At 57.7% G+C, this 21535-nt stretch overlaps 1 protein-coding gene across 7 annotated transcripts in view; it reads left to right on the top strand.

Annotated features, from left to right (window-relative positions):
• Positions 1-19944, top strand: part of SRC (SRC proto-oncogene, non-receptor tyrosine kinase) — a 55661-nt gene extending 35717 nt beyond the window's left edge. For 3 of the 7 annotated variants that reach the window (XM_067012007.1, XM_067012009.1, XM_067012008.1), the window contains exons 5-16: positions 1240-1339; positions 2353-2370; positions 7986-8018; positions 8874-8972; positions 9148-9251; positions 11151-11300; positions 12784-12939; positions 15028-15207; positions 16125-16201; positions 16945-17098; positions 17259-17390; positions 17656-19944. In XM_067012007.1, coding sequence (XP_066868108.1) covers positions 1240-1339; positions 2353-2370; positions 7986-8018; positions 8874-8972; positions 9148-9251; positions 11151-11300; positions 12784-12939; positions 15028-15207; positions 16125-16201; positions 16945-17098; positions 17259-17390; positions 17656-17864 — 1412 coding nt within the window. In that variant the 3' untranslated portion in view covers positions 17865-19944. The remainder of the gene's footprint in view (positions 1-1239; positions 1340-2352; positions 2371-7985; positions 8019-8873; positions 8973-9147; positions 9252-11150; positions 11301-12783; positions 12940-15027; positions 15208-16124; positions 16202-16944; positions 17099-17258; positions 17391-17655) is intronic. The other 4 variants (XM_067012010.1, XM_067012011.1, XM_067012012.1 and 1 more) reach the window with 2 other exon arrangements.
• The last annotated feature ends 1591 nt before the right edge of the window (positions 19945-21535 follow it).

Raw genomic sequence — 21535 nt, 5'->3', positions numbered from 1 at the left:
GCAGCGCCAGGCAAAGGATGTTTAAGAGATGCAGAAGTGGTCCTGGAGACACACAGACATAAGACCCTCACATAAACTCGTGTATTCTTACCCGGACACCCTCACACAGAGCCCCCCCCCCCACATACACACACACACAGTCAGCAACTCATTCAGAGACACCCATACAGGACATTTACACGTGCTGAGCTAGAGACACTTTCGTAAAGACACACCATGCACATAGAGACACACTCAGGGACACATGGATGTGCACCCTCCAGGCACAGACACACACCCAACGCAAATGTACACAAATACAAACACACATATGCAAAAAACCTCATACTCCCAGATGGAGACAGACACATGTGGTCAGAAGCCCTTCAAAAGCACACATGTGCCCAGCTAGAAATGCCATCCCGGAGACCCACAGACGCACAGATGCACATATGTGCAGTGAGAACAGACAGGCACAGACACCACCCAAGTGAGACAGACCCACAAACATACCCATTCGTTTGTTCAAGAGATAGTTGTGGCGCCCCTCCTGTGTGCCAGGTCTCTTCTGGTGCTGGGGTCACAGCAAAGTGTAAAACAGACAAAACCCCTGTGGGGGAGAGAAGCAAAGAGCAGGGTGTGTAAACCATGCAGGGTGTTAGTGGGTGGTAACTGCTGTGAAAGAGCAAAACGGGCAGGGAGTGGTGTTGGTGGATGTGTGGCTGGAGTTTGTAACTTCAAATGGGGGGACAGAGAGGGCTTTGGAGGGGACAGTTACCTGCAGCCAAGATCTTTCCTGACACACAGAAGCATCCAGAGTCATGCCTCCCCAGAACACAGCCACATCCCCAGGTGCAGTTTCCTTCATTCACTGCTTCATTCATCTAATGGTTGTTTCTTGAGCACGTGCTATACACCAGGCTCTAGGAACAAAACAAAGATGTCTGTTATTGGGGACTTCTGGTGCTGTGGGGAAGACAGATAGCAAACAGAGAAGCCAACACCCAGCATCCCCTCAAGCCTAGTGGGCGCACTCAGAGGTGGAGAGACGCACATGCTTCCTACACGCCCTCACAAGCGTGCGGGACACACAGACACAGGGGGGCATGCGTAGAGGCCCACCCCCGGTGAATGGGACCAGGCCTCTGGGCTGGCGGTGGGAGACCAAGCCCACCCCCACCCAGGGTGCAGGGCTCTCTTGTCCACCTCTCCCCCCAGCCATGGCTCTGGCCGTTCTGACACGCCCCACCTTCTGTGCAGGCGGAGTGACCACCTTTGTGGCCCTCTATGACTATGAGTCGCGGACAGAGACTGACCTGTCTTTCAAGAAAGGGGAGCGGCTCCAGATTGTCAACAACACGTGAGTGCCCCCCTACCCCACTGCCCCTCAGGACCCCAACCCTGGGCCTGGTCTTGGGACAGAGCCACTTCTGAGTGTCCCAGGGCCAGCTTGATGGGCAGCAGGCAGAGCTGGGTGTCCAGGCAGCTGAGGTGCAGGGAACTGTCCTGGGGCTTCTGGGGGTGATGAGGCAGGCGCCAGGGGTTGGGGGTCTGGGACGGCTCCAGGGACAGGGATCTGGGTGCAGTAACTGGACAGCAGAGCACAGCACTCCAGATCCCAGAACCCGCACAGGGGCATGTGATCAGCGCAGGACTGGGCCGGGGACCCAGGACTACAAAAAGCAGGGCCTGTGGAGCTGGAGGCTGCACCCACAGAGGTGCTGGAGAGCCTGGGCAACGAGTAAAGCCAGAGTCTGCAGCGGTAGAGAGAGGGCCCTCATTGGGAGGGTTGGGGGACCCATCCTGGGGACCCAGCGTGAGGGGGGTCAGGATGGGGCCTGGGGATGAGGTGTTGGGATAGGGTGTGTAGGACGGGGCACCCTGGTGGGCAACTCTGCTTCACCTCCAGGGACTCCAGCCTTGGGGTGGGGCATCCTAGGGCCAAGCTGGCGTATGGGGGGGATGGGGGCCCCTGCCAGGCTCGGGGGCCCCTGTGAGCAGGGCTAGTGAACTGGCAAGGGGTGGGTGAGGCTCCGGCCATGGGGTGGCGTCCTTCCCTTCCTCCCCACTCCCCTCCTTTCCTTGCCTAGAGTGCAGTGAGGTGGGGTGCAGCACCTGTCATGGCGGGTTGGGGGTGCAGGCTATGGGTCATGAGCCCAGGGGTGATCACACTGGGGGCGGAGCTGCCGACAGAGGGCGGGGTACAGCTCCACACCTGCTGCATTCCTGCCTTCGGAGGGCCTGCGTCCCCTCTCCGCCACCTCCCGTCCCCCCAACAGCTTCGGGGAACCCCGTCCCCATTCCTGGCCCGTGCTTGCTCCCTCCAGCTCTGTCTCAGCTTCTCCCTCTCTGCTTCTCTCTCGCTGGCCCTAGGAGGAAGGTGGATGTCAGGTGTGTACACACTCCGTGGGTGGCGGGCTGGGTAGGGGCGCTTCACTGGTGGGGGTGGGCTGCTGCCAGCATGTGCTTCATATGGTCTCTGGCTCCCTTGGTTGCGCCCCTTCCGGCTTCCCCAGCTTCTGTCCTCCCCCGCAATGGTTTGACCAGATCCCTAGCTTAATCCCAGGCTGAGAATGGGGAGGGTCCTCCCATCACCCCTGTCACCCCCCATCTCACTCCTCCCCGTCCACCTCATGCTAACGCACCCCCTCCCTGTTCAGCCCACACTGAGTGCTGGCCGCATGCAGGGTCCAGTGCTGGGCCCAGCGAGGCCCGGGTGGAGAAGGCCACGCCCTCCTGGAGCCACAGGCCGGGATGCAGCCCCAGTCCAGGCCAAGTGTCAGGCAGAGGGTGGGGCCGGGTCGGCTCAGGCCTTAGGGCCCCTGCTGTGTGCCCCCCTCTGCTGGTGACCACAGGGGCTGGGGGTTTCAAGCAGGACCCTGAAGGAAGCACAGTGAAGCTGAGGGGATGGAGGAAGTGGAAGAAGGCAGTCCCCCTCACAGAAAGGCGGCTCGTGGGAGGGTGCAGCGCTGGAGGGGGCTGGTGGCCTTCGGGGCTGTGGAAGGGCGAGAAGGTTCTAGAGGGTAGAGTAGAATTGATCCATGAGCATCCTCGAAGGCCTGGCTAAGGAGGTTGGACGTCTCCACCGTCTCCAAGCATTTCTTGCTTCTTCACGACTCCCTGCCCTTTGTGCACGTCATTCTTGCTGCCTAAAGCGCCCTTTCTCCCATCTCTGTCTGGCAAACTCCTGTTCATCCCTCAAGATCCAGTTCAGAACTGCCCCCTTTGTGAGGCAAAGGGGAAAAGAGGTAGCAGGCATTTTTACCCATGTCCTTGTATTTGCTCTGCTGCCCTCCCACCGGGGCTGTAGTGATGGGGGAGGGGCCATCTCCATTTTGCGAATGAGGAAACTGAGGCTCAGAGATGTGAAGGCCTTTGTCCAAGGTCACACAGCTACCAAGTAGCAAAGTCAGGATTGGAACTTGGGCAGCAGCTCTCTCCCTTCCTTAAGCTGCTCACCCCGGCGGGGGAGGGGGGGAGAGGGCTTTCTCAGCTCCACCCCGCCCCCCCTCCCAGCTACCTTCTGTCTGAGTCCCAATGCTGCTCCAGTTCTCTTATGGTTCCGGGGGTTTGTATCTCCCTACCCTCAAACTGGGAACTCCTTGAGGGCTGCTCTTGGGCCTGCCACATTTCTGGGTCCCCCATCACCTGTTGCTCAGCACACTGTGGGTGCCCGGGTGGTGATTTTGCACGAGATGAGTGAACACTCATAAAATAGCCCCCGTCTCTGGTGCCTCGAGTGTGGGCCCGTTCTCATGTGGAGCGGTTGCGTTGTTTTATTTACACAGCACCACAGCCCTGGAGAGTGGAAATGCTTACTTGCTCCATTTTACAGATGAGGAGACTGAGGCCCAGAGAGGTGAAGTGACTTGCTCAAGGTCACACAGCTAGTAGTGGCAGAGCTGGGAGGGGTAGGTATGACCCCGAGCCCTTGGAAGAGGAGCTCCGTGGAGGTGCAGAGGAGCCAGGAGGAGGGAAGGGCCCGAGCTGGGGAGGATGCCTCAGCTTAGAGGCTTTGAAGTACTGGAGGATCTCAACCAGCAACGATGGGAAGAGTGTCTCAGGGTGTCACAGCTTGAGCAAAGCTCTCAAAACTTTGATTCTGCCTCTTTCACTCAGAGCCAGAGGGCAGCCCTCACTTCTTCCTTTGTCCAGCCCCTTCCCTTTCCTTCTTCCTGCCTTCCATGATGGGCTGGGGTTGCCAGGAAGTGATGGAGTCCCATCCGTGGGAAGCCCTTGGGTGGCAGTGAGTCACCCCGATTGGAGGGTGGGGGAGGATGGGAGTGGTTGGGGAGCCCTTCCTCACATCACAAAGCTCAGCTGCTCCTCTGGGAGAGTTGGGGGCTGGTATTAGAGGAAGAAGGGGGATAATGGGATGGGGGGAGAGGCTTAGTGGAAGATGGGCCACCCACATTTGAGGTGCTCATGTCTCATACTTCACCCAGGGACCACCCTGCATGTCCTTCCACTGTTATTGCTTCAGGTCTATTATTGTGAACCCCCTGCTCCAGCCCCCCCTCCCTGTAGGAATGAGGGACTTTCTGAGTCGAGCCTGTGACTGGGCTGGGAGTTGGGGAGGGAGAGCTTAAAGCTGAGCCTGTCTGTTGGGGGTTGGCCAGGGCTGGCTGGGCTGGGGTCCTCACAGTAGCAGCCTGGAGCCCGCACTCCCTGGATCTCCATGCCAAACGGTTCTGCTCCTAGAATCCTGGGTGCTGTGTGGTCTGGGGTCTGAGGAAGCCACTGGGGTCTGAGGTGTGACTGCCCTGAGCCCCTGCCCCGGTGTCTAAGTCTCCAGGAGTCAGAGCCCCTCTGGGTCTGACTCTGGGATGCTTCCTGAATTGCCCTTTCTACCCAGACTATTCCAGCAGCTTCTCTGGGGGAGTGCTCCAGCAGGCACTGACTTCTGTCCCCTTGCCCTGGGCACTCCAGTTCTACTTCCCACCATGGGGTGAGGGACCCCTTCCTGCCCTCCTCACACGACTTGCCTTGGCCTCACCCTGCTCTCTCCCCACCAACCATGGGTCCAGGCCTCAAGGCTCGGAAACTTGACTGCCTGGGCCGTACCCAGCTGCCCTGGCTTGCCTGTAATCCCCGAACGGCTCCTCTGGCCAGTCCCAACGGCCCAAATGAGTTAAATAGAAGGGCCCAAACTGGCATAACGTCCCAGGTTCCAAAGCTGCCACACTCCCAATCCACACACCAGCCTGAATCAGCCGCGGGATTAGGCTCCAAAAAGAGGATCCTGAGGCTCAGAGAGGTGAGGTCAGTAGCGTGAAGTCACACAGCTAGTGAGAGCAGTTGGGATGTAAAATTGTTGCTTGGGGACTCCTGGTCCAGTGCTTTCTCCTCTTGCCACATGTGGGAAGGTGAGGGGTCAGGCAGGGAATGTGTGATTCCCTTCCTTCCCTCTTCCTGCCTATCTGATAGGAACCGGGCCCCAGGGAAGGTGCCAGATGCAGTACATCTGCTCAACCTGTTAGGTTTCCACCGCTGTTACTTCTGAGCCGGGCGCAGATCGGTATCCCCACCAGACTGGACTGATCTGGGAAGCTACGGGGCCCCTCATGGTGAGGGCAGTCCCTGGGCCTTGGCTGAGACAGCCCACAGCCACCTGAGGCAGGTTTGAGCCTCTCAGACCATTGGCATGGGAAGATGGGGCTTGATATCTCCATTTCATAGGTGGGCAAACTGAGGCTCAGACGATAATCACAGTAATCAGCTTACCCAAAGCCTGGCTTGATGCTGACTGATTTACACACTTTGCCTGCACGGGAGATTTTGTGAATATTATCTCCTTTTTACAGATGAGGAAACTAAGACCCAGAGAGGATAGGGTACTTGCCCAAGGTCACACAGCAAATCCTTATCGGAGACTGGAACTGAGCTGCTTTGGTTTTTAAAAACATTTTGGAGAGTGGGGAGGAGTACCACAGAGTTGCAGATTTAATTGTTTTTCTTTTTTAAGCCAAATCAAGATACTAACAGCTCATGCACGCTGAGCACCTACTATGTGCCAGGCCCTGTGCCGGTATTTCACATCCTCAGAGGGAGGCATGAGTATCCCCTTCCTGCAGATGAGGACCAAGGTCCTGCAGGGCCAAGGTAATGCAGCCTGCAAATGGTGAGCTGGGCTGGCGCCAGGATGCTCTGATTCTGGTGCTCAGGCTCTGAGGTACCGTACCTCTCAAGCTGGGGCCAGGCTGAAGGTGGACCTTGGACCCTTAGTGAGATTGCAGTGCACCTCCATCCCTGCCCTTGTGAAAGAAAACCCCCAAACTGGACTGTGAGCCCAAACTCACACATGGGCTGATGTTAGGCAGGTGGAGGCTCTGATGGCAGAAGTCTGGGTAGTGTCAGCAGAGCTGAACCCTCACCCTTGCTTCTGGGGCCCTGCTTGGTTGGCCCCTGGGCGCATGCTCCTGCCGGCCTTCCACTGTGAGTGGGTGGCTGGGGGCTTCCCAGAGGCCAGCCAGCTTGCACACCCTGGCTTTGTCAATCTGCTTCATTTTGTAGTCTCTGACCTAGACCTTGGCCCAGTCCTGCTGCCTCCTCCTCCATCTTCCCCTGGTTTCCCTGAGGGTCTCTGAGCCTCTGAGAGGCCTGGGGAGGGTGCAGGGGTCCAGGAGGGCTGCTGTGTCTGGCTGTAGGCACACAGGGGCCCTGGTTCTCACCCTTGCTCTGCTGTCGATTCGCTGTGTGGCTTTGGGCAAATCACCACCCTTCTCTATGCCTTATTTTCCCCCTTGGTGAAATGAAGACTTGGGACTGGAAGATCTCAGCTCTTCCCTGTGATTTGAGTCCTTGCTGTGTAGCCTTGGGAAGTCTCTGCCCCTCTCTGTGCCTCAGTTTCCCCAACTCTACAAAGAAAGTGCTGGGTTACTCCAGCCTGGGTGCTGTGTGTCCTTGGGCTGGTGCCTAGACATCTCTGAGCCATAGTTTCATCATCTGGGGGGCTAAGGCCTGCCTTCCTTATTAGCAGGGTGGCCTTGAGGGTCAAATGGAACAGACAAGTGTGGATCCCCCACCCCATGTGGGTGCACACAGAGAGGTAGATGGAGGGCCTGGGCATCTTTAGGCTCTTTCCTTGAGGCGGGCCTCGCCCTCTTACTCCAGGGCCCTCCCTCTCCCGTAGAGACCCCCATGTGAGCTTGTGCCCCTGCCTGAGCATGCGTGCGGTGATCTCACAGCCAAGTCAGACCGCACAGCCCCAATCTCTCTCTCTCTTCGCCTCACTCCATCCAGAAGGGACCCACACTCTGTGGTTGAGCCTCGGCCCACCTGGCTGAGCCCCTGTCTCTGGGATGCTCACCTGTATTCACCTGTTCTCAGAGAGCTCCCCCATCCCCACTCTCTCCTGGCCTCAACTTCTCCATCTTCAAAATGGGCTGAAGAATATGGGTCAGAGGCAGCTCAGAAAAACCAGGAGCCAGGGATCTAGGTTCAAGTCCAGACTGTGGCTGTGGGCAAGGGCCTTTCTCTCTTTGGGTCCCGGTGATGGGGAGCGGGGGAGCACGTCCTGCTTGCTGTGTGTCTTCTCAGGGTTGTGATGAGGTCAAAGGCAGCCTTGGATTGAGAAGCTCAGCAAGGTATCAAGCCCCGCTGCACCCTGTAGGAAAGGCTCCCTTCTCATCTGGGAGTTAGGAACCTGGGCCTGGCTGCGTGACGTGACCTTGAGCAGAGGCCTTTGCTTCTCTAGCCTCAGTCTTCCCATCTGCACAGTGGGAATGGGAGGGGGCTGGACCCTATTTCCCAGGCAGCCCTTCCCATTGGCCTCTCCTCCCTCCCCATAGACCCTCTCCCTGTGCCCTTTGATTGCTTTGGATGCGAGGCCCTAGTGGCTGCCCCTCCTTGTCCCCCCTCCCCCGTCCCCAGCACCGCCTGGCGCTCAGCTCTCTCCCTCGCTCTTTCTGCCTCTCTCTCTCTCACCACCCCCATTTCTGCCTCTTCTTTCCTGTTGGGCTCTCGCTTTCTCCTCCCTCCTCTGTGTCTCTGGACCCCCGCTCCAGCCAGACCTGGTTCACATTCAGATGGCTGCAAAGGTACTTCTGCCCCCTCCCCACTCCCACCCAGACCCCGGGGACCCGCCCTGCCCGGGGCTCTTCCTGCCCATCACCCTGTCCCCATCACCTCCTCCTCCTCCTCCTCCTCCTCCTCATGGGGCAATCAGTGTAGAAGGGCCCTGGGTACTGGGGCTCTGCCACCTCAGCTCCCTCTGACACGACTCGCTGTGTGACTTTGGGCAAGTCCCAGCCCCCTCTGGCCTCAGTTTCCCCCATAGATGGGTAGGCTGCAGGAGGAGGCCTGTAGTTTTCAGTCAAGGAGCCCTGTGGGTGTGACCCATGATTTGTGACAAAGGCAAGCATTGCTCTAGTTTGCGGGGTTGGCGCCTGGATTGTCACCAAGCCCCCAAAGAGCCACCCCTTGCCTCCACTCAGGTCTCACCAGCTCCCAGGCGTGGGCTTCCAAATCTCAGGACTTGGGGAGGCTTTGAAGGTCTGATTTGACATCCATCTCAGGAGGAATCTCTTCCTGTTACAACTTGCTTGCTCCCCAGAGACAGGGAACTCCCTCCCTCAATCCCAAGGCGGCTCTTGGCATCTCGAGACTGCTTGGTCTATCTGAAGGAAAGCAGATCACTTCCTGTCCCAGGACTCTGCCCCATGAATTCGGGCCTTGTCATCTGAGTCAGCTTTGGCCAAGAGGCATCTGGGGTAGGGAGGGGAAGAGTCTCAGGCCACCTCGGCCTGGCAGCTGTGAGAGGCCTGATCTCACTGTTCCCTGCACCTCACTCAGCCTCAAGAGCCCCCAGCACAGCCCCTATGAAGATTGCAGGCATCGGGGTCCATTGCTGATGGTTCCCTTCTCCTTTACTCCCTCCCTCTCCCCCTGCTCAGAGAGGGAGACTGGTGGCTGGCCCACTCACTCAGCACAGGACAGACGGGCTATATCCCCAGCAACTACGTCGCGCCCTCCGACTCCATCCAGGCCGAGGAGTGAGTATTGACTCTGGCCTCCTGCTTGCTTACCATCGCTGCCAGTTCAGAGCTTCTCTCCTGGGCTAGAGTGGGAGGTCTGGCTGCCCAGGGCCCCAGCCACATCCCAGGAAGAGGCACTGTGGGTGGGCGGAAGCCTGGACCACCAGCACCATCCTCCTCCCTCCCGCCCCAGGTGGTACTTTGGCAAGATCACCAGACGGGAGTCAGAGCGGTTACTGCTCAATGCGGAGAACCCAAGAGGGACCTTCCTAGTGCGAGAAAGCGAGACCACGAAAGGTATGAGTGCTTCTGCTGACCAGTGGGAACTGAGCCTTTTGTGGGTTATTTGAGCTGGGTATTGTGGAATGAATAGGAGTTTGGTATATGGAGTGGGGTGGGAAGAGCCCTCTAGCTAGAGAAAAAGACAGGATTAAAGGCAGGGAGGTCCATTTGAGGAACACTGAGTCACTTTGGGTTGACCAGAGATACAGCAAAAGATGATGCAACAGGTGCAGCAAAAGAGGCCAGCCTCTCTGGCCTCAGGTTCCTCAGGTGAGGAATGGGCACAGGTTGTCAGGGAGTCTGAGGGTCACAGAGCAAAAGGCTGTTCCCAGGGAGGGTGCTGATGCAATGGGCCCCTCTCCTTCCCTTCTCCAGGGGCCTCAGGGGCTGGACTGGGTGCTGGGACCTGGCTTTGCCCTTCCCCCAACAGTCCTGGCCTCCCTTCCTCTCCTGTCCCTCCCCGCCACCAGAGAATGATCAACCCTTTCTCTCCAGCCCCTCCGCACGTGGGTTGCAGACTCTCCACCACCATAGCTACGAAGCTCCCGCTTCCTGTGGGCCTGGGGCTCAGTGGGAGATGGGAAAGCAGAGCATCCGTGTCATGTGTGTGCATTTATGAGAGGTCCTGTGGCTGTGCATGCCGTGTGTGGGTCCAGGCATGTGTGTGCACACGTGGGGGTGGAGTTGTCTGTGGGTTGCTGTGTGGGAGTGAATTGTTATGGGTTTGTCCTTGTGCCCAAGGGCCTAGGGAGTGTGGACCTGTGTGATCATGCAGCCACTGGACACAGGCATGCCTGCGTGTGTGCACATGTGGTCAGGGCTTGGCCTTAGACTCAGGCCTGTGGCTTCTGTATGCACATGGCCTGGCCATCTGTAGAAAGTCACGGTTGTCCAATGCAGGCTTTAGAGACCCAGGTATGGGTTCAAGTCCCAGCTCTGTGCCTGACTTGCTGGGTGACCTGAGGCTAGCTGCTTTCCCTCTCTGCACCTCATTTTCCCTTCTTTACACTGGAGATTGTAACCGCCACCTGAGGATTGTCCAGAGGTTTTGTGGGCTGTGGGGACTGGGCTTCTAGTATGACGCCTGTGTGCTGCTTCCCGAGAAAGGCTTCGTCTGGCCACTGGAGCCTCCTCCCCTACCCCTGGGGCTCAGCCTTGTTCCCTGATGCCACCCCAGGCCTCTCTTAGGCTCAGGTTAACAGGCCTAGCCAGGCCTGTTGGGCAGAAGGAAACTTTTCCAGCCCGGAGCTCTTCCAGGCTCAAGGGAAACAGGGAGGAGGCCATTGGGATTGGCCCAGCTTAGCTTTGGCAGTCTTCAGGCCACACCCGGTACGTGGTCTTCTGCCCGGGATCGCCCCAGCCTCAGCCAACCACTGGCTCCTGCCTGAGCCTGGAGTCTTCAGGAAGGGGCAGGGCCCGGACAGTGTGCCCTTGGGCAGACCCACAGAAGGGAGGCAGTTAGGCCAGGGACACACAGCCACTTGGGACCATTCCTGTTAGGCTCCCTGCCAACATTTTTCGAGCACCTACTGTGTGTCAGGCCCTCTTATACGTAGTCTCATTGAATCTCCCCAGCAGCCTGGGAAGTAGCCCCATTGTGCAGCGGGGGAAACCGAGGCCCAGAGAGGGCTAGCCACTTGCTCAGGTCACACAGTTGGGATGCACACCTGGGCTTCAGAGGTCTTGCTAGGGCCATGGAAAGGGGTCATGGAAAGGCTCTCCGGTCAGGTGCCCCTTTGTCATTTGGCTCTGCCCCAGTGGCCGCCCCAGAACTGGGTGCTCAGAGACAGGCTGGCCCAGACCTGGCTCTGCCTGTGCCTCCCTTCCGTCCCGTGTCGGGTAGGTGTGCTCAGTGCCGTGGCCCATGGGTGGGCCGGCATGGTGGTCACGGCTTCTCTTTGGCCTGCCCTGCAGGCGCCTACTGCCTCTCAGTGTCTGACTTCGACAACGCCAAGGGCCTCAACGTGAAGCACTACAAGATCCGCAAGCTGGACAGCGGCGGCTTCTACATCACCTCCCGCACCCAGTTCAACAGCCTGCAGCAGCTCGTGGCCTACTACTCCAGTGAGTGCCGGGCAGGCCTCCCGGGCGGCCAGCTGGGCGCAGGGGAGGGTAGGCCCTCGGAGAGCATGGCGGGGTGGGGGGGGTCTCCACCTATCCTATGAGCTGCAGACCCTGAGGAGGGGGGCCTCCGTTCCCCCTTCTTCCTTTCCCCTTTCTCCCTCCTCCCACCCCCTCTTTTTTCCTTCTCTCCTCCTTGTTTCCCCTCTTCCCTCCCCCAACCCCAACCTGCCCCTCTGTCCTCTCTCCTCCGCAGCTGCCTGGTGAGGAGGGGGCTGCCTGGAGGAGTGAGCCAGGAAGGGGAGGGGGTATCGGCCAGTGTCATTTGTCCCTGCAGCCTTAGGACCGGTTAGAACTGGTTACCGGGAGACAAGGAGGGGGCGGCTCTATCGATTGGATTGTAGCAGAGAGCTAGCAGAGAGCGGGAGGGAGAGAGAGCGAGAGAGCGAGAGAGCGGCAGGCAGGCGGGGAGCTCACACGCGCAGGTCGTGAGCGCGGGCCAGGCTGAGTGTGCAGGAGTGTGGCCGATCCATCTGGATGTTCAGGGCTGCCCGGCTGGACTGAGGCGTCATGGCCTGGGTACTCCCATGTGGACAGCTCTCTCTGTGTGTCTGTGGGCCTGTGGCCGTGGCCTGGGCGTGCAGGTGTGGCCTTTCCTGAGAGCGCCCGCTACTCCTCCTCTGTTGGCTAGGCCTCCTGACTCCCTCTAGGATCTGCCACCCCGCTCTGTCCCCTTGGCCACCACTGTAGGGTTCATTCTGAACCTCGTTCCCCCAGATCAAAACCCTCCAGGGGTTACCTTGGAATTTTAGGATAAAGACCCCCATGTGGCCTCTGAGGCCTTGGGTAGTCTAAACCTGGCTGGCCTCCCTGCCTTACCTGGGGCCCTCCTTCCCCCAGTCACTCTCCAGCAGCCCCCTGGCCTCCTTTCAGTTCCTCCAACCCAGGGGCTTATTTCTCCCTCAGGGCCTTTGCACATGCATGAAGCAGTGTGCCCTCTGCCTGGAGGGCTATTTTCCCGAGTCAACCACTCACCCTCCTGCAGATCCAAGCTCAGGTGCCACTTCCTCTGGGAAGCCTTCCAGGATGCCACCCAGCCCACCTGCTATTGCGTGCACAGCTCTCCTCTGTCACACTCGTGGTCCTGGGAGGTGATTAAGGGAAGTTGGGTGTCATCCTGGACTGTGCACTTCCTGAGGGCAGGGTTCCACTGGGTCCCTGGCACCTGCCTAGGTAGCCCCCGCTTAAAGTCTGATGAATGAATGAATGAATGACTCAGGGAGCAGATGCATGAGGCGGTGAGGGCCTGTGTTGGGGACGGTTGTATACACACAGGTATGGATGCCTGGCCTTGGGGGTGTCCTGTGCCTCCCCGAAGCCTGTGTGCATACAGTGTGTAAGTCTACACACACACACACACCGCGGGACATGGAGACCCCAGCACGGACGCCGGGCCTGAACTCCACCTCCTTGCCTCTGTCTTCAGAACACACTGATGGCCTGTGCCACCGCCTCACCACTGTGTGCCCCATGTCCAAGCCACAGACTCAGGGCCTGGCCAAGGACGCCTGGGAGATACCCCGGGAGTCGCTGCGGCTGGAGGTCAAGCTGGGCCAGGGCTGCTTCGGAGAGGTGTGGATGGGTAAGGCGTTGCCCCAGCCCCGCACACCCCGCCATGTGCCCACCTGCGAACCAGGCAGATGTCTGTCCAAAGTGGCAGCTCAAGGCCCCATGAGTCCCCCAGCCTTCACCTCCACGAGTCCCATCACCTCTGCTGAACAGTGGGCCCTACTTTCAACATGGAGCTCCCCCAGTGGTGGCTGACAGCAAGTTGGGGTGTAGACCTCCACACCTCTGCACACCATGGTACCTGTTTACTCAGAACTGCTCAGGGCTGGGCATCGTGACTCCCCAGTGACGTGCCCTGTGGCCTGGGCTGGGTGGCTTCACTCTGGAGGGCTATTTTCCCGAGTCAACCACTCACCCTCCTGCGGATCCAAGCTCAGGTGCCAATTCCTCTGGGAAGCCTTCCAGGATGCCACCCAGCCCACCTGCTATTGCGTGCACAGCTGTCCTCTGTCACACTCGTGGACAGAGCCTTGATCTTCCCAACTGTAAAATGGGGCTGGTGATAATAGGACCCCCTGGTGGGGTTGAGAGACCGCTGGCCCCGTGTGGGTCCACATGTTAGCTTCAGCTGTGGGAAGAGAAGCCCCCGCTCACAGAAGCAGTACAGGGTCTGGCATGTTCCAGGCTTGTTAACGATCTCCTGTCTAACTCTGGAGAGACGGCCAAACTGTCCTTGAAAACAAATGCCACGCAGCCCTGACAAAACCCAGGCCCCCTTCTGCTTTGTTTTCTGCTGACACAGGAGTTGCGGAGGCAGCAGTGAGGCAGGCCTGGCTGTCGTGAGCCTGCGTGTCCAGCGGGGGGAGGGGGGCGGTGGATGGCCGTGTGCTATTTTCAAGGTGGTTTCATCTGAGCCGCAGTATTCACTTGGCATCACCGCCACCACTTCCCTCCCTTCAGAGGAAGAGATGATGGAGGAGAGCAGAGGGGGTTCCTGGGTGGCAGCACTGCAGGGACAGAGGCCTGCAGGCTGGAGGTCAGGCCAAGTCAGGAAAGGGGAGGCTTTGAGCTGGGGAGAGGGGAGGGGAATGAGAAGCCAGCTCCTAGGCACAGGCACAAAAAGGACGTGAGCAAAACCTGAAACATCCATGGCGTCAGCCATTCCTGTGGCTGCAGAAGTCATTCCTGGCTTGGGCGTGCGGTGAACAGTCAGTGGGGGAGGCCCCCGTTCCTCCCTTGATGATCCAGGTAGACTCACGAAGTGCCTGGTACGCATGCCCAGAGGGCCTGTGCCGGGAAGGCCACAGACAGGGGCTCGAGCCCCAACTCGCACCTGGAGGCCCAGAGATGGGGAAGAATGGGCCCAAGGCGCCTCAGGCCCGGCTGGGACACATCTCAGATTAAACACACTGGTTTAGAACACAGCTTCCCCTGAGGCCTCACAATTTAAAAACCAGTTAATAATAAAATGACAGCTGCAGCTATTATTAACTGTGTCCTTACGGCGGGCTTGGCCCAGTGGCTAAAATCTCATTTAATCCTCAATCAGCCCACAGGTGGATACTATAGCATCCCCATTTTCCAGATGAGAAAATCGAGGCTCAGAGAGGGGAACTGATTCACCTATGGTCTCACTGCTGCAAGGAGGCAGAGGTGGGAGCCAAACTCCTGCCAGACTGACCTCCGAGCCCTTCTACTTAGTGTGATGCCTTACTGTTTGGGGAGTGTGGCTTGAGACAAGCTCTTCTTCTGGTGACCTTGTTCTGAGGCCGGCTCTGCCTCACCCCCGCCCCCACGAGTACATGCTCCATCTGCTAACACCTGGACCACCCAGAAGGAACCTGACTACCCAGGAGAGGGCAGTTGAGTTGGAACCATGGTCCCCCAACTCTCAGATGAGTGTGCTGCTTTGGGGGACATTTCTAATAATCAGCGTCCGAACAACAGCTCTTGTTTCTTGAGCGTGCCCTGTGTGAGGAGTGTCCTGTCCATTTGCAGATGGGGACACTGAGGTCCAGAAAGGGGCTGGGCCTTGGCTGGGCTTGTCACGTGGCCTGGGAGGCCAGAGCTGAAATTTGGTTCCCAGGCAGGCAGATCCTGGTCCCTGTTGGGTGGGAATAGGGGTCCTCCCCTGAGGCAGCCTGCACCCCTTTCCGTGCAGGGACCTGGAATGGTACCACCAGGGTGGCCATCAAAACTCTGAAGCCCGGCACGATGTCTCCGGAGGCCTTCCTTCAGGAGGCCCAGGTCATGAAGAAACTGAGGCATGAGAAGCTGGTGCAGCTGTACGCGGTGGTGTCTGAGGAGCCCATCTACATCGTCACGGAGTACATGAGCAAGGGTGAGGCCTGCGTGATGGCATGGACACATGGGTGGCCCCTGGCTGGGGTCCTCACAAAAGGGCAGGTGGGCTGTGGTTCACCTCCCACCACATCTAGAGCATATGCCTTTAAAGGTGGAATGAATGGAAAGAATCAACTTCCCATGTCAATGGAAAGTGAAACCAAAGGTTTCCTTTCTCCGTTCATTTTGTTTTTAAAGATTTCCCACAATGCATCTGTGTCCCCCGGTTTGCTGGTTTTGTAAAGCCATTTGCCATTCTGGGGCTGGAAGGAGAACTCCCGGAATCCTCCAAGCTGAGCCACATCTGGGTCAAGTTCCTGGCTTGACTTTACTTAGTTTTGAAATTAATTATTTTTCAAAATTCCACTTTTTGGAGGTATAAGTCACATGTGATAAAATACACCCATTTTAAGTGTCCAGTTCGGTGAGTTTTAACAAATGGGTATGCTGTGTATCTCTTACCACAATCGAGATATAGATCGCCGTCACCCCAGAAAGCACCCTTGTACCCCTTTGCAGATAGTACTGTCCAGCGCCAAACCCACACAGCCACTGATGTGCTTTCTGTCTTCATAGAGTTGTTTCTTCTAGAATTTCGTATAGGTAAATCTTTTACATCCAAGGGTTTTCCTTCTTGTGAGTGTCAGTAGTTTGTTCCTTTTTGTTGCTGAGTAGTATTCCGTAGTATAGCTGTGTACCACAGTTCTGTTTGCCTAGAGGCGGACATTTGGTTGTTTCCCATCCTGCTTACCTTTTGAGTGACAAACACAGACTTTATTCAGAGATGGGTTTGCACAAAATCTGCTGTGTGGTTAAAGTGAGGCCGGCCTGCCCCGGTGGACAAGATCTGGGAATCACTGCTTCCTGGCGCAGGGAGGACAGGGCGGGGGCTAGAGCTGCTTTCTCTCTCTCCAGGGAGTTTGCTGGACTTTCTCAAGGGGGAGACGGGCAAGTACCTGCGGCTGCCTCAGCTGGTGGACATGGCTGCTCAGGTGAGTCAGCCCCTCCCCGCTCCCACACCTGGCCTCGAGCTCTCTGGCCCACCTGGCTCGGCCATGTCTGACCTCTTGACTGCCCCCTCCAAGGAACTTGTCTTGATTGCCCCACACTCACTGATCTCATCCCATGTATTACTGGGACCACTTACAGGTGCTGTGAGTGGTGGTTCAGGCAGAGGAAAGAGCCCTTACCTGGGCATCAGGAGTCACTGACTTGCTATGGGACCTCAGACCTCAGTTTTCTTCTCTGTCAACGTTAGTCACTCATCAAACATGTATTAGTACTCGCTTGCTGTAGGCAGTGCTCAACAACTACTTTTAAATTTAATCCTTAATACAATCAGGTGGTAGAGATGGCTCTTATTCCATTTGACAGATGAGAAAACTGAGGCTCAGGGAGGGGACTTGGGACAACAGGCGGGACCTGACACTCATCTGTGTCTCTGGGAGCATGTGGGGCCTCTTTTGCGTGGTCACCCCACTTCCCTGGCTGCATCTTGTCTTGTGCCTCCCCTTTGTCCTTTGCCCTATACTACCTCCTCTTGCTGGGCACTGGTCCTGTTTTTGTGCCAATAGTATTTATTGTAAAGTGACTTCATTGCCTGAAGAACTGGGAAGGGTGGGGCATTTGGTTGGCTATCCACTCCCGGGGATAACACCACCCCTGGGCATGTGCCCTGTGATCTGGGAAGGGCAAGGGGTGGCCCCTGAACCAGGCTCCTGGGTTCTGCCTACAGATCGCTTCAGGCATGGCGTACGTGGAGCGGATGAACTATGTTCACCGAGACCTCCGTGCTGCCAACATCCTGGTTGGAGAGAGCCTCGTGTGCAAAGTGGCTGACTTCGGGCTGGCTCGGCTCATTGAAGACAATGAGTACACAGCCCGGCAAGGTGGGCAGGCTCCCGGCAGATGCCGTGTGGCCGTGGGGAGTCACACCCCTTCTCTGAGCCTCAGTTTCCTCCTCTGTCAAGTGGGGATAAGAATGGTGCCTATCTGGCGGAACGGTCACGACGTTCTCCTGAGCTCCCCCGACCCTTCTTGGTCCTGCAGGTGCCAAATTCCCCATCAAGTGGACGGCTCCAGAAGCTGCCCTCTATGGCCGGTTCACCATCAAGTCAGATGTGTGGTCCTTTGGGATCCTGCTGACAGAGCTCACAACAAAGGGACGGGTGCCCTATCCCGGTAAGAGGGCTCCCCACAGCCCATCTTGGGTCCTTCCGCCCCTGCCCGGGTGACCCCTCTGCTCAGGTGACCTTGGGCAAGTCAAACCCCATCCAGGGCCTCAGTTTCCCCATCTGTATAACAAAGAGGTCGACCATCTGATCTTAGGCTCTGTCTTTGGTCAGGGCTTCCCAGCCTTGGAGAGGGCCCTACCCACGGTCACAGCCACCCTCTCTGAGGCAGGAAGCCCTCTTTGCTGTCCCCATCGACTTCCCTCTGCGCACAGGGATGGTGAACCGCGAGGTGCTGGACCAGGTGGAGAGGGGCTACCGGATGCCCTGCCCGCCCGAGTGTCCCGAGTCTCTGCATGACCTCATGTGCCAGTGCTGGCGGAAGGACCCAGAGGAACGGCCCACCTTCGAGTACCTGCAGGCCTTCCTGGAGGACTACTTCACGTCCACCGAGCCCCAGTACCAGCCCGGAGAGAACCTATAGGGCGTGGGCTACAGGGCCAGACTGCCTTCTTGGCTTGGATCCTGAGCTGGGTGGCCCCTGACGTGGGGTCTTGCCTGCCTCTGCCTGCCCGCCCCCCGTTGATCCTCTCTGTGGGGCTGAATTGCCAGTGACGAGGCCCCTCCCTCTTTTGTGGCATGGAAGGGCTTGGGGCCTGGGGCCGCCCTGGGGGCAGGGTCCAAGGCTGGCGCAGTGACTGTGCCCCGGCCCCTGGCCAGCCGCACGCCTCCTCCCTGCGTTCCCTCCTGGAGCTCTGCGCGTCTCAGCAGGAGGAGCTGGGAAGAAGGGCTGGGCTGAGGGCACCCTTTTCTTAGCCTCAACCTACTGCACGCACTGGCCCTTTCCCACTTCCACGCCACCCCAGGTCTGTCTGCAGAGCTAGCCAAAGAGCCTTTCCAAAGAGGAGTGATGGGCCACTGGCCCTCGGCCTGCCTGCCACCACCCTGCCCCTTGCCATCCATTTCTGAAACGCCTGTTGGTGGAGGCTGCCGGGTCCAGGCCCCTCTGCTGTGGCTCCCTGGCTGGTGAGGCCTAGCTTGACTTGATGCTGGTGGGTGGGGTGGACACCTCCCTCAAACCCTGCCCTTCTTAGACCTGAGGGATCCTTAGAGATCTTCAATTCCTTGTCCCCATACTACCCATGGGGAAACTGAGTCCAGAGAGGGAATGTGACTTGCCCAAGGCCACAGAGCAGTTCAGGGTTGAGGCGGGATTGGAACCTGGTGCTCCCTCTGTCTTCCTCAGGAACCAACAAGATTGTCCTTGGAGACACTGTGGACAGACTCGGGCAGCCCAGGGGACAGGGGGCCTGAGGACGGGTTAGAGATAGCAGAGAGTCCTGCTGCCACTGCTTGCTCAGTGGGCTGTTGTGGGGGGAGAGAATGGAGGTAGATGTGGGGCTGAGCTAGAAATGAAAGGTACAAGGGTAGGGAGGCAGGTTTCAATCAGAAGGTGGGTGGTTTGACCTTTGGAGCTAGCCAGTCATGAAAGGGAGTGAGCTCACCGGCTCTGGAGGCAATCCAGCAGAAAAAGAAGATCCAAATGATTGGGAGGCCCTGGCCTCAGGAAGGAACCCCAGGTCCTCCTTGCCCCAGTTTGTCCAGTGTCATTTCAACGCCTGGCCCCTGCTCTTCTCCCCAAGTTGGCACCCTTAACTCGCGAGTACGGAAAGGAGTGCCTAGACTGGGGTGAGGAGAGAGGACTGGGGTGTCTATTGCCACACACCAGGACTGGCTGTGTGCCCTCGGGCAGCCCCTGCTTCCTTCTCTGGGCTGCAGCGTCTGCCTCCATTTGTGGCCATGGCCTCTGCAACTGCCCCACTCCCGTCCAGACCCCGTGGCCTGGCATCACGTGGTGAGCTCAGCCCATGGCATCAGGAGACCGTGTTTTGGCCCTTGGGCTACGTGGTGGCTTCTCCCTGGACCTCAGTGTGTCCTTCTTAAACGGGGCAGCCAACGGTTTGTAGGCATCTTGCCAAGGGCCCCTGTGTGCGTGTGTGTGTGTGTGTGTGTGTGCGCGCGTGTGCACTTGTATGTTCCTCCATGTGTGTTCATATTTAACATGTAAAAACACCCCCTGCTCTGTCCCCCAGACCTGTTGTACATTTCACCCACAGCCCCCCATCATAGCAATAACGTTCCCGCTGCCAGGGGTTCTCGAGCCAGCCAGGCCCTGCCAGTGGGGAGGGAGGCCAAGTGGTGCCTGCCTATGAAATTTCAACTTTTCCTTTCATACATGTTTATCACCCAAGTCTTCTCCTGTCCTGTCTCCTTCCCAGTCGAATCTGGACTCACTCACCCCAGCGTGCTCCCAAATCCCCTTCTGACTGCCCAGTGTCCTTTGTATAAGGTGTCCTAATACCGTCTTTTTTTTTTTTTTTTTTTTTTTAAAACAAACAGTGTTTTGTAGATTTCAGATGACTATGCAGAGACCTAGGGGACCCCCGGCTCTGGGCAGGGCCTGGGGTTCCTGCGTTCCACGGCGAGGCCTGTGGGGGGAGGGGGGATTTGGAACTGGTTGTAAATACTTTGCATATTGTCTGATTAAACACAAACAGACCTCAGAGTTTGGTCAGAGGTTTCTTGAGTATCTATTGTGTGCTGGAGAGTGAGAGGGGGTGGGATGTGAGGACAGACTGTGTCAGAGGGGCCTTTGTGCAGGCAGCATTGGTGACTGGAGGGCTTGAGGCCAGAGAGGGACATAATCAGATTGGAGATCTCTGGAATGCGGCTGTGTGTGCACATCCATCCCTGAGTTGGGGGAGTGACTGTGCCTGGCAGAAACCTTGCTTGTGTCTGAGATGCACCAGGCGAAGCCCAGGGCCTGTGAGCAGGAAGTGTGAGCAGTTGAAGACTCTTTGCACTCTGTCAGGCTCTTGTGGAGTTATGGATGTCCTCACAGGGAGATGTGGCTGTGTGCATGCTGTGTGTTTCCCAGGAGTGCTGGGCTGGGTGGTGGTGGTGGTGGTGAGACTGGGTTAGCAGAAGCCCTGGGCACTCTGGAGAAAAATCCAAAGACCCTTCCTCTCCTCCCTTATCCACTCCACCAAGGCACACAATCTGGGAAGTTCATTTGCAACAGTCTATAGGAAGAAATTTATTTTATATCAGATGACACACCGATCCATGTAAGTTACCTCTGGTCGTAGTAACACTGTTTAATCTGTATAATTAAAAACAGATTTCAAAATCAGGATGTTTCTCTGTTCACTGTTATTTTCACAAGCCAAATACCACAATGTCCGGTCAGAGTGGACACCTGGAGTCCCCATGGGTGTACGTGTGTCTTGGGAGCAGAGGTTGGAGCATGGGTGTGAGTGTGCGCTCGTGGGTGTGTGCCTTTGTGCTCACTGGGGTATGCGTGTGGCCCTGTTTGCTCATGGGTGTCTGTGTTGGTGTGTGGACACGTGTCCAGGTGGCCTGTGAGTCTGGATGCCCGGATGTGTGAACCTGTTTTTCCTGGCCCTGTGTGCAGAGATTTGTGTGTACTGCGGGGACACCACTCTAGGTGGTTCTGCCTGAATCTGTGGACTCCCTCGGGGGCGCGGGCCCCGATGTGTGTGGCGGGGCTCTGCTTGTCTGCGCGGGGCAGTGTGTGTGTCCGCGCGGATGCCTGTGGGCTCAGGGCGTCCACGGGGCGCCGGCCGCTCCGCCAGGGCCCACATGCACCGGGGGTTGCAAGGACACGTGCTAGCAGCCCAGCCCGGGGACGCGCCCCAGCCCCGGTGGGGACAAAGCGCTCGTCCGCGCTACCGCGGCGGGTCGGGAGTGCGCCTGCGCGGCGCTGAGCAGCGGGTCCAGCCGAGACCCCTTTATCTCCATCTCTCGCCGGTCTCACCAAGTGATTCAATGCGTGTGTCTCTCTCTGCCTCCTCCGTCTTTGTCTCTCTTTGTCTGTCTGTGACTCTTCAGCGCTCTCTCTGGCTCTCTGGCCCTGGCTCTCTTGTCTTCACAATTTTTTGTGTTTCTTTCCTCTTCCCTGAACCCCCTCCCCCCGGCACTAATTGGTCTTTCTCTGTGTGCTTCTGATTTTCTGTCTGCGTTTCTGTATGTGTCTGTTTCTCACTGTTGCTAATTTCTCTTTTTCTCTGTGCCTCGTGGCAATCTCTATTTCTCTAGTCTCTCTCTCTCTGTGTCTCTGTCTCAGATTTTATT

This window comes from Kogia breviceps, chromosome 14, assembly GCF_026419965.1.
Source record: "Kogia breviceps isolate mKogBre1 chromosome 14, mKogBre1 haplotype 1, whole genome shotgun sequence".
Classification (NCBI taxonomy): Eukaryota; Metazoa; Chordata; class Mammalia; order Artiodactyla; family Physeteridae; genus Kogia; species Kogia breviceps.
The sequence above is the reverse complement of the archived record's forward strand: the minus strand, read 5'-3'. Positions and strand labels throughout refer to the sequence as shown.